The sequence below is a fragment of the Ctenopharyngodon idella genome, chromosome 24 (genome assembly GCF_019924925.1).
Source record: "Ctenopharyngodon idella isolate HZGC_01 chromosome 24, HZGC01, whole genome shotgun sequence".
NCBI lineage: Eukaryota > Metazoa > Chordata > Actinopteri > Cypriniformes > Xenocyprididae > Ctenopharyngodon > Ctenopharyngodon idella.
Genome location: NC_067243.1, coordinates 18,468,688 through 18,480,272, shown reverse-complemented (window position 1 = coordinate 18,480,272; position 11,585 = coordinate 18,468,688). Strand labels below are relative to the sequence as shown.

Genomic DNA, 11,585 nt, shown 5'->3' with positions numbered 1-11,585 from the left:
ATAGATAGATAGATAGATGGATGGATAGATAGATAGATAGATAGATAGATAGATAGATGGATAGACAGACAGACAGATGGATAGATGGATACAGTAACAGACGGACAGATGGATAGATGGATACAGTGACAGATAGATAGATAGATAGATAGATAGATAGATAGATAGATAGATAGACAGACAGATGGATAGATGGATACAGTAACAGACAGATAGATAGATGGATACAGTAACAGACAGATAGATAGATGGATACAGTAACAGACAGATAGATAGATAGATAGATAGATAGATAGATAGATAGATAGATGGACAGATGGATAGACAGACAGATGGATAGATGGATACAGTAACAGATAGATAGATAGATAGATAGATAGACAGACAGACAGATGGATAGATGGATACAGTAACAGACAGACAGACAGACAGACAGATAGATAGATAGATAGATAGATAGATAGATAGATAGATAGATAGATAGATGGATACAGTGACAGATGGATAGATGGATACAGTGACAGATGGATAGATGGATACAGTGACAGACAGATAGATAGATAGATAGATAGATAGATAGATAGATAGATAGATAGATAGATAGACAGACAGACAGACAGACAGATGGATAGATGGATACAGTAACAGACGGACAGATGGATAGATGGATACAGTGACAGACAGATAGATAGATAGATAGATAGATAGATAGATAGATAGATAGATAGATAGATAGATGGATAGACAGACAGATGGATAGATGGATACAGTAACAGACAGATAGATAGATGGATACAGTAACAGACAGATAGATAGATAGATAGATAGATAGATAGATAGATAGATAGATAGACAGACAGATGGATAGATGGATACAGTAACAGACAGATAGATAGATGGATACAGTAATAGATAGATAGATAGATAGATAGATAGATAGATAGATAGATAGATAGATAGATAGATAGATAGATAGATAGATAGTGTCTTGTATTTTTGAGCATAAAAACTGAATAAAAACATAAAAGAAACAAGTGACGGAAGAGCATTGTGTTTTTTTGGAAACACATGGTGCAATGGCGTCCTCTAGTGTTCATTACGAAGCGCTCGGCATTTACAGCTGATTGTTATTGTCAAAGTACTTCCGGGTGGTAATGCAGAGACGCGTCTGCAGCTCAACTGTTCATTCATAACTACATTAGTTTATAATCATGTATCACCAACCCGTACTGAAAAACAGACGGACTCTTCTGGAGCGAGCGGAGAAGTTTATCTCCGATATATATTTCACAGACTGCAATCTCAGAGGAAGGTAAGCCAGTGCACTTGTGTACACTGTTTCTCTAATGTTTGGTATTTAATTATTTATGTTTATGCAAATTCACTTATAGGTTTTCATGTTAAACGAAGTATTTGTACTCAATATGTCTTTAAATAATTTATATTTGTATTTATTTCGGGTAAACAAGTGAAGGGTAGCCTAATAAAAGACCTTTGAGCTTGTTTACCCTAGTTGATGGATTGTTTTGAGCAGTGATTTAAGCACTCTCTTTCACTGCAGACTGTTTGGAGACACTCATCCACTTGAGTCCATCACTGTGTTCCTGTCGGAGAAGCGTATTCCTTATTCAGAGGCCGTCCAGCAAAACTTTCAGCTTTGTAAAGTTGGTGATGCATTTGGACCCACGTAAGTTGCGTATATTGTTTACTGTCCACAAACTGTACGTAGCGCTATAGCGTCATGACTGTAAATGTTTCACAGATGGTGGACGTGCTGGTTCAAAGTGGTCTTGAAGATCCCAGACGCCTGGAAAGGGAAGGAGGTCCATTTGCGATGGGAGAGCGATGGAGAGGGAATGGTGTGGCGGAATGACAAACCAGTTCAGGTGTGGAGACCCAGGACCGGATCATAATCTCATGAATGACTTGGCGAACATTTAAGCGTTCATGCATTGTGATTTATTTTTCAGGGTTTGACCAAAGAAGGTGAGAAGACCAGTTACATTCTGAGCGAGTGCTTGAAGGACAGCGATCCTCATGGGTTAGTGGAAATCTAATAGCATAGTCTGAACTGATATACATTTGCTTCCATTTTCATGTTTTAATCTCATATTTCAGCATTACCCTATATGTGGAACTTGCATGTAATGGACTTTTTGGAGCCGGACAAGGTTCCATGATTGCCGCCCCCGACCCAAACAGGAAGTTCACTCTTCAGAAGGCCGAGCTTGTTGTTTTCAATCGAGATGTGAGGGAGCTTCTCACCGACTTTGAGATGCTTGTGGACATTGTCAAGGTATTTTCACACTGAACTGTGATGTTAAAGTGAGCAATAAAACAAAAACAATTACACCCTTAAATGGATAGTTCACCCAAAAATGAAAAATTTGTCATCACTTACTCACCCTCATGTTGTTCCAAAGCAGTTTGAGTTTCTTTCTTCTGCTGAACATAAAAGAAGATATTTTGAACAATGTTGGTAACCAGACAGTTGACGGCACCCATTGACTTATATGGTATTTTTCCTACTATAGAAGTCAATGGGTGCTGTCAACTGTCTGGTTACCAACATTGTTCTTCTTTTGTGTTCAACAGAAGAAAGAAACTCATACAGGTTTGGAACAACTTCAGGGTGAGTAAATCATGACAACATTTTTGGGTGAACTCTCTCTTAAATACACATTCCTGGTCTTATTTATTGCATTTTTGCACAGTTACTAGGAGAAGGAGAGCAACGCGGATTTCAGGCGTTGTTTACTGCCAATGAGATGGTGAATTTGTGCGATCCAGCCAATCCCAGTTCCTTTGCTGCTGCTCGAAATCTAGCCCAGAAGTTTTTTGCCCAGAAAAATGGGGAAAGCCAACATGTGGTTCATGCCATGGGCCACTGCCATATTGACTCGGGTAATTTAATTATTATTATTATTTTTTTAATTATGCAGCTTTTGGCATGTGGAAATATACACTAACGTCCAAAAGTTTGGGGTCATATTTTTTTATTTTTTTAAAAAGGGTTAGTTCACCCTCATGTTGTTCCACACCCATAAGACCTTCGTTCATCTTCAGAACACAAATTAAGATATTTTTGATGAAATCTGATGGCTCAGTGATGCCTCCATTGCCAGCAATGTTACTGAACCTCTCAAGATCCAGAAAGGTACTAAAGAAATATTTAAATCAGTTCATGTGACTACAGTGGTTCAACCTTAATATTATAAAGCGACGAGAATACTTTTTGTGCGCCTTTTCAACAATATCTAGTAATGGGCGATTTCAAAATACTGCTTCATGAAGCTTCGAAGCTTTACGAATCTGTTGTTTCAAATCAGTGGTTCGGAGTGTCAAAGTCACATGATTTCAGTAAACGAGGCTTCGTTTACGCAATCCGAACCACTGATTCGAAACAAAAGATTCGTAAAGCTTCGAAGCTTCATGAAGCAGTGTTTTGATATCGCGCATCACTAGATATTGTTGAAAAGTCGTTATTTTGTTTTTTTGCCGCACAAAAAGTATTTTCGTCGCTTCATAACATTAAGGTTGAACCACTGTAGTCACATGAACTGTTTTAAATATGTCTTTAGTAGCTTTCTGGATCTTGAGAGGTTCGGTGACATTGCTGGCAATGGAGGCATCACTGAGCCATCGGATTTCATCAAAAATATATTAATTTGTGTTCTGAAGATGATCGAAGGTCTTACGGGTGTAGAACGACATTAGGGTGAGTAATAAATGACATAATTTTCATTTTTGGGTGAACTAACCCTTTAAAGAAATGAACACTTTATTCAACAGGTACACATTACATTGATCAAACTTAGATTAAAGACTTTATTTTAAATAAATGTTGTTGTTTTTTTCTATTTATCAAAGAATTCTGAAAAAAATGTATCACTGCATCCATAAAAATATTAACTGTTTTCAACATTGATGATAATAAGAAATGTTTTTTGAGCAGCAAATCAGCATATTAGAATTATTTCTGAAGGATCATGTGACACTAAAGACTGCAGTAATGATGCTGAAAATTCAGATTTACCATCACATTGCATTTTACTGTTTTTTGGTCAAATAAATGCAGACTTGGTGAGCATAAGAGATTTTTTTTCACAAACATTAAAAATCATACCGACCCCAAACTTTTGAACAGTATTGTACACACAGTAGGAAATGTTAGATCTTGTTGAATGTTTTCAATACCCTCCTCAGCTTGGTTGTGGCCATATGAAGAGACCATCAGGAAGTGCGCTCGCAGCTGGGTTACTGTCATCAGACTTATGGAGAAAAACCCAGAGTTTTTTTTTACATGCTCCCAAGTAAGTTATTGTTAGAGATTTTCTTCCTTTTTAGGCACTGTGAGAAGGAATTTCCTTCACTGTGACCATCAGCCAATGGCAAATGCTAAATAAACATAGTAAACGTTGGGATAATTAAGTTGTAATCATGCAAAAAAAAGTTAATTTTTTTATATAATTATATTAATTATACATAATTATATAATTAATATAATTAGCTCAATACAAAGCAATAGATGTCAATGAAATTCAGAAAAACAGATGTGTTTGTGCAGGCACAACAGTTCCAGTGGGTGAAGAGCTGGTACCCGGGCCTGTTCTCAGAGATCAAGCACTTTGTGCAGAAAGGACAATTTATTCCAGTCGGCGGCACGTGGGTAGAGATGGTAGGACACTCATTTCTGTGCATGTTTCTTCACTGCATTCTGCTTCGAACTAGTTAAAATGTTTAACAAGCTTATTTGGTCTGTTTCCTTATAACAGGATGGCAACTTGCCGTCTGGGGAGTCCATGGTCAGACAGTTTCTATATGGCCAGAACTTCTTCAAGGATGAATTTGGACATTACTGTAAAGAGGTACTTCTGTTTGTCTAAAAAAAAAAGAAAAAGAAAAAGTACATTCACTCCCCATGACACAATATAGTTCATTTAAAAAAAAAAAGAAAAACAGTGCATATCTTCTCTCCACCAAGGCTGAGGAGGCCATGAGAACACATGAAAGGAGGACACATGAGGCTGTACATCTGTCAGACACAATCCTGAGATGAGATAAAGAAACAGAGAAGTTTCATAGCTTAAAGGGTTAGTTCACCCAAAAATGAAAATTCTGTCATTTATTACTCACGCTCATGCCGTTCCAGACCCATAAGACCTTTGTTAATCTTCGGAACACAAATTGAGATATTTTTGATTAAATCCGATGGCTCCGTGAGGCCTGCATAGGGAGCAATGACATTTCCTCTCTCAAGATCCATTAATGTACTAAAAACATATTTAAATCAGTTCATGTGAATACAGTGGTTCAACATTAATATTATAAAGCGACGAGAATATTTTTGGTGCGCCAAAAAAAACAAAATAACGAATTATTTAGTGATGGCCGATTTCAAAACACTGCTTCAGGAAGCTTCGGAGCATAATGAATCAGCGTGTCGAGTTAAACAGTTGAGTTTTACCGTTTTCGAATCCATTCAGCCGCTCCCTGTGCAAGCAGGGGGTCACAGGCGCTGCGTAATATCATTGCGCCTGCTGCACCCATGGTACGGCAGCAAAGTTCCTTGATTATTACGCCGGAATGAGAGTATAGTTCCTAGTCATATCGGCCTAGAAAATCACAACTTTTAATTTTCTGTCGGTCTTAGTACACGATGTAGCTACAGAAGAGTTGAGTTTTAAATAGGAAAAATATTGAAACTCTTTGGTCATTTTTTTAACGAGATGCTAACGGTCTAATCAGATTCAATGAACTATGCTAAGCTATGCTAAAAGTGGTACCGCCAGACCCGGAGATCGGCTGAATGGATTCGAAAACGGTAAAACTCAACTGTTTAACTCTAGGGAAGTTGGAAAATGAGCCTATTTTTTAAAAAAAGTGGAGTGTTCCTTTAACACTTAGTATTTTAATGTGACATGTTATAACAAGAATATCTATGGCTAAAGCTCTTTTCAGTCGCTGCTTTCCTTTCCTCTCGATTATGTTCTCTCTCTCTCTCTTTTTTCTTTGCACTCCACTGTAACAGTATGAAAAAAGACAACAAAAAAAGCTTATTTATTCAGCTGTGGTCCAGGGTCACATGTATCACATTAATAATTCACTGGAATGCACCGAGAATCTCTTGTTTTCCTCCCCAAATCCCTGCTTCTCTTTCCAGGTTTGTTTTCACATGAATGCTTTAAACTAGGGCTGGGCGATTTTTTCGATTAATTCGAATTTAATATTTTGCCTCGATTTTATTTTTTTTTTTTTTTAAATCGAGAAATCGCGATTTTGAATAAAAATGTTAGCAAGCGTTACAATTAACGTTAGACATGTTGACAATACAGCAGGAGAAGAAAATGATCCGACCACATGATGGCGCTCTCATGTGACGCTCTTCAGAAATGCGTTATTGCGTTGTAAAAATGAGTCGCAGGCAGTGGAATGAGGAAAAAAGGCAAAGTTATTAAACGCGAGTTGAGGTTTTTTTTTTTTTTTTTTAACTTTCTTTGTTTTTAGAGTGCCGTTTCATGGGTGAGACGCTGCAAAAGACTCGAGACACCTAAGTGTAACACCTAAACATGTCCGCCAAACATAAAAACAATAGGACAAATATCGCAATGGAATGCAAAAACCTGTAAACCTGTTTGATATTTCATGTTTGCATGATGGTGACAGGCTGAAAGCTGCTGGTGTTTTCTGTTTTTACAAAGCATTTGCTGTTAATAATAGCCTATTAGTGGTGTTATTTATTGCTATTACTTTTTGGCTAAGAAATATTTAGCATTTTCTTATTTTATATTATTTCTGAGTATATAGGATGTTTAAGAAGTTTGTACAACATTTGCCTTCATATTTCAGGCATATTTTCTTCAAAGATATTTAACAAATTGTTTTACATTACACCGTTTTGATCACTTAATGTGTGGTGCGCTTTTTTTTTTTAACCAGATTGTTAATAAAGAGAATGTTACTTAAATCATATTGTAGTCACGTTTTTAAGTTGACTAGTTAAACAGTAAAAAAACAAAACAAACAAAAACCAAATCGAAATCGTGAATCGGTCAATCGTTCTGAAAAAATCGAGATTTTATTTTTTTGCCATATCGCCCAGCCCTACTTTAAAATGTAATTGTCTCCCCTTTTCACTTCTATTCCCTATTAGCAGTGTTTATTGGAATGTTTGTAAAGCTGTTAAAAACAATATTTATTGTCAAAATGATGGAATTCAATTTGAAATATTATCACTTTATGTACCAGTTAGTGACCATTTTTAATTAAGACAGCGTATGTTTCTTATATAGTAATATTTAACACATCTGTAATGTGCACAGACAATATAATAATTTACTGCCATCGTGTAAATTGGTAATCATGTAATCGGACTATTTTAAAACATAATATAATTACAAATTTTATTTTTAGAATCTGATTATGTATTATGTCTCCCATACACTTCATGTACTAATTCACTGTTTACTGTATCTCACGCAGTTCTGGCTGCCAGACACTTTTGGTTACTCTGCACAGCTGCCTCAGATCATGAAAGGATGTGAAATATCTCGTTTTCTTACTCAAAAGCTGAGCTGGAACCTTGTTAACAGATTTCCGGTATGTGTCTACCACATCTGTACATATGAAAACCCTTATTTATGGTTGTTTGTGATGTTCAAAATCACATGCTTCCTCTTTCCACCAGCATAACACGTTCTTTTGGGAAGGTATTGATGGGACACCGGTTCTCACTCATTTTCCTCCGGGTAACTCCTATGGGATGAAGGGTAAAGTGGAAGATGTAAGTTTTTCATCATGTGACGTTTCACTTGCGCTCTTTCTACTGAACAGTCTGCTCATTTCTCCTTCCTTTGACTCAACACAGCTGATTAATACGGTGAAGAACAACAAGGACAAGGGACGAGCCAATCACAGCGCGGTCCTGTTTGGTTTCGGAGATGGGGGTGGTGGCCCAACACAGCTAATGCTGGACCGCCTACAGCGTGTCTGGGACACAGATTGTCTGCCCAAGTCAGTTTCCTTTTAATCTGTCTGAGGGTGTAACATGAAAACACCCATTTCCTCTTATTTATACTGGAGTATATGAAAATATAGACATTGTAATGCATTTACTCTGTAATGTTCATGACGTTAATTAAAAATACTTACCAGAATGGGTTGGCTTTCAGTTATGATGCAAGATTTAATCATTGTGAATGTCATCCAGGGTTCATATGTCGAATCCTGATGTCCTGTTCTCTCAGCTGGAATCGGACTCATCCCTTCTGTGCACATGGGTTGGTGAGCTCTTCCTTGAGCTACATAATGGCACTTACACCACACAAGCAAAGGTATGTGTCCAAAACCCCAAAATAGTGCACTTTCTAACTGCATTCATTTTTATTGTGCAGTGTATGATTTGATAAAGAGGTATATAATATATATATTTTTTTTTGATAGTCAGAATTTTGCATTAAAACTCGTTTTCTGTACTCTCTGTCATAAGAAGAAAACTGGCTGTTTTTGGTTACTGTACCTTTAAGACTTTGAATTATTTCAGTTATGATTGGTGATTGGCTAACCTCCACTTACAGGCGTAGTTCACAACATTATTCATCAGGGCAGGTCTGCTAAATACGTCATTTAGTTAAAGGTTTGGTTCACCCAAAAAATGAAAATTATGTCATTAATTACTCACCCTCATGACCTTCGTTCATCTTCAGAACACGAATTAAGATATTTTTGATAAAATCTGATGGCTTAGTGAGGCTTCCATTGCCAGCAAGATAATTAACACTTTCAATGCCCAGAAAGCTACTAAAGACGTATTTAAACCAGTTCATGTGACTACAGTGGTTCAACCTTAATGTTACGAAGCGTCAAGAATACTTTTTGTCCGCAAAAAAAAAAAAAAACGACTTTAATCAACAGTATCTATTGATGGCCGATTTCAAAACACTGCTTCATGACGCTTCAAATCTTAACGAATCATTTGTTTCGAATCGGTGGTTCGGAGCATGTATCAAACTGCCAAAGTCACGTGATTTCAGTAAACGAGGCTTCGTTATGTCATAAGTGTTTCGAAATTTCAATGGTTCACCACTGGGGGGCGTGACTTTGGCAGTTTGATACACGATCCAAACCACTGATTCAAAACAAATGATTTGTTTAGATTCGAAGCTTCATGAAGCAGTGTTCGTCCATCACTAGATATTGTTGAATAAAGTCGTTATTTGTTTTTTTGGCGCACAAAAAGTATTCTCTTCGCTTCATAACATTAAGGTTGAACCACTGTAGTAACATGAACTGTTTTAAATATGTCTTTCTGGGCATTGAAAATGTTAATTATCTTGCTGGCAATAGAGGTCTCACTGAGCCATCGAATTTTATCAGAAATATCTTAATTTGTGTTATGGGTGTGGAATGACATGATGGTGAGTTTTGGGTGAACTAACCCTTTAATACTCCAATTGTACCTTCATCAATACTGTCAATTTCTGATTGACTAGCTTGGTTTTTATTTTTGTTCTGAGTCAACTTGGATGGTAAGCTTTTTGTTAGATTGTGTAAATTGAACTATTTTAATTTAGCGACAAGACCATGATTTGCCCCCTTTAATTTGTCTTTTTTTTCTGTAGATAAAATCGGGAAACCGCCAATGTGAAGTTCTGCTTCATGACGTTGAGGTGGCTAGCTGTCTAGCCTTGTGTAAAAAAGATAGATTTACATATCCAGCATGCAAACTTCAAGAACTGTGGAGGCGAGTACTCCGGCAATAAAGATCCTGATGATAAGAGCATATCTGAAATCTTAAGAGGCTCTCTACATGTCTTTGTTTTAGATTGCTTCTACTCAATCAATTCCATGATGTGATTCCTGGCAGCTGTATTGAAATGGTTGTTGAGGATGCTTTACAGTACTATGACGGTAAACCATCTGGCTTTATATCGTATATTTTGTTCTAAAGTGCAGTTTTAATATTAGAATTAGTAATGTTAAAGGAATACTTGATAATTCTTCCGTCATCAACACAACCTTGTGTTGTTCCAACTTCGTATTATTATCTTTCTTCAGTGGAACACAAAATAAGTTATTTTCCATACAATGAAAGTGAATTGGGCTTGTCTGTGTCTAGCTTTAACAAAGAAAACCTCATAAAAGTACCAAAAAAGTAGTCTTTACAATTCCTGCTCTGTGTTCCAAGTCTTCTCATGTTGAAATTTAGGTAATTATCTGAAATTTGTGACTTTCGGCATAGCTCTCATATCTTATTCAAAATTCCGCATGTTCAAACTTGAGGCAGCATGTGTGGTTACAAGACCTGTGAGAACCAGTGGCACTTGGCATCACTGACATCAAAACTAGTGCATGTCCTCACACAGCATATTTGAGGTGGAGGTGGAGGTAGAACTGAATTTACGAAAAAAATACGTATTCGCTCATTTGAGATAGATCATTTTTTTATCTGATAGGAAGATAATAAGAACACATTTACCTCGCAAAAAACAAACGAACAAAAAACCCTTGACTTTGCCTTAACAGATTTTGTGAATGGATAATTGGAATTGGACAATCCCATTGCACATCATCTCAAGTATTGTTTTATTCATCCTGAAATGCCTGAGCCAAAGCCTGTCATCAAAATGAGTTGCTATAATTACCTCCCAGGACGGTCTCACACGACTCGATTCCCATTTCCCAGACATGAGTTATCTGCCTCCAATCCAAACGAGAACAAGATGGCAAGACAACGTTTGTAATTGCGTTTCATCTTATAATTTATGATGTAGAAAAAAAGAAGTATTGGAATGTCATTATTCACTTTTATTGTATGGAAAACAGATGTGTAAACATTCTGCCTAACATCCAATCCTCTCATAGGTTTGGAACAACATGAGGATGAGTAAACAATGACAAAAACTTCCTGTGTCCGTGGTTTGCCTTATGGACTGCAGCATCTGATAACCCAATGAATTTCATGTTTTCAGAGATACGCACCACAGGGTCTAGACTACTACTTGCTGCTTGTGAATCACTGGGAACCTCTCCTTATAAGGGTGCAGGATCAAGCATGGCTGTGCTGAACACTTTACCTTGGGAGAGAACTGAAGTCGTATCACTGTCGGGGGAGGGCACTCAAACAAGATTAGGTACTTCCCACAAATAAAACATAACATTGTTCAGATGACCTTCTTTTGGGTAAACCGCAAAGATAACGCCTACTCATATCTAATAACAAGGTAAGATTTTATTACAGTACAATAAGGCTCATTAAACCACATTCCACCTGTTTCCACAGCCTTGGTGAGAGTACCTAGTGTGGGCGTAGCTCAAGTCACCGAGATGGCTGAGCATACGGATTCTGTCTCTGTCACAATGATGGTACTTGATTCCCTTGGAAATTTTCCATTATTCCATGATTTTCTTCATCCCACACATTTTCGTCATTCAGTGGGTGCTCTTTGTGATACAGGTCGATGGGACCTTTATTATGGAGAATGGCCTTTTGAAGGCCACAATTGATCAAACGGGTCGACTAATGTCCCTGCTTCTAGTCCAAACAAACAGGTGAGTCATAATGAAGGCCTTCAAGCAGAGTGCAC

General features: G+C 37.2%; 1 protein-coding gene across 2 annotated transcripts in view; it reads left to right on the top strand.

The window, feature by feature from the left end:
- The first annotated feature begins 1,074 nt into the window (after positions 1 to 1,074).
- Positions 1,075 to 11,585, top strand: part of man2c1 (mannosidase, alpha, class 2C, member 1) — a 24,662-nt gene continuing 14,151 nt past the window's right edge. For both annotated transcript variants that reach the window (XM_051883418.1, XM_051883417.1), the window contains exons 1-18: positions 1,075 to 1,312; positions 1,562 to 1,687; positions 1,763 to 1,886; positions 1,971 to 2,041; positions 2,119 to 2,296; positions 2,715 to 2,904; positions 4,207 to 4,313; positions 4,568 to 4,678; positions 4,776 to 4,868; positions 7,483 to 7,599; positions 7,688 to 7,783; positions 7,868 to 8,013; positions 8,210 to 8,333; positions 9,621 to 9,742; positions 9,824 to 9,909; positions 10,971 to 11,132; positions 11,282 to 11,364; positions 11,456 to 11,550. In XM_051883418.1, the coding sequence (XP_051739378.1) occupies positions 1,212 to 1,312; positions 1,562 to 1,687; positions 1,763 to 1,886; positions 1,971 to 2,041; positions 2,119 to 2,296; positions 2,715 to 2,904; positions 4,207 to 4,313; positions 4,568 to 4,678; positions 4,776 to 4,868; positions 7,483 to 7,599; positions 7,688 to 7,783; positions 7,868 to 8,013; positions 8,210 to 8,333; positions 9,621 to 9,742; positions 9,824 to 9,909; positions 10,971 to 11,132; positions 11,282 to 11,364; positions 11,456 to 11,550 (2,132 nt within the window). In that variant the 5' untranslated portion in view covers positions 1,075 to 1,211. The remainder of the gene's footprint in view (positions 1,313 to 1,561; positions 1,688 to 1,762; positions 1,887 to 1,970; positions 2,042 to 2,118; positions 2,297 to 2,714; positions 2,905 to 4,206; positions 4,314 to 4,567; positions 4,679 to 4,775; positions 4,869 to 7,482; positions 7,600 to 7,687; positions 7,784 to 7,867; positions 8,014 to 8,209; positions 8,334 to 9,620; positions 9,743 to 9,823; positions 9,910 to 10,970; positions 11,133 to 11,281; positions 11,365 to 11,455; positions 11,551 to 11,585) is intronic.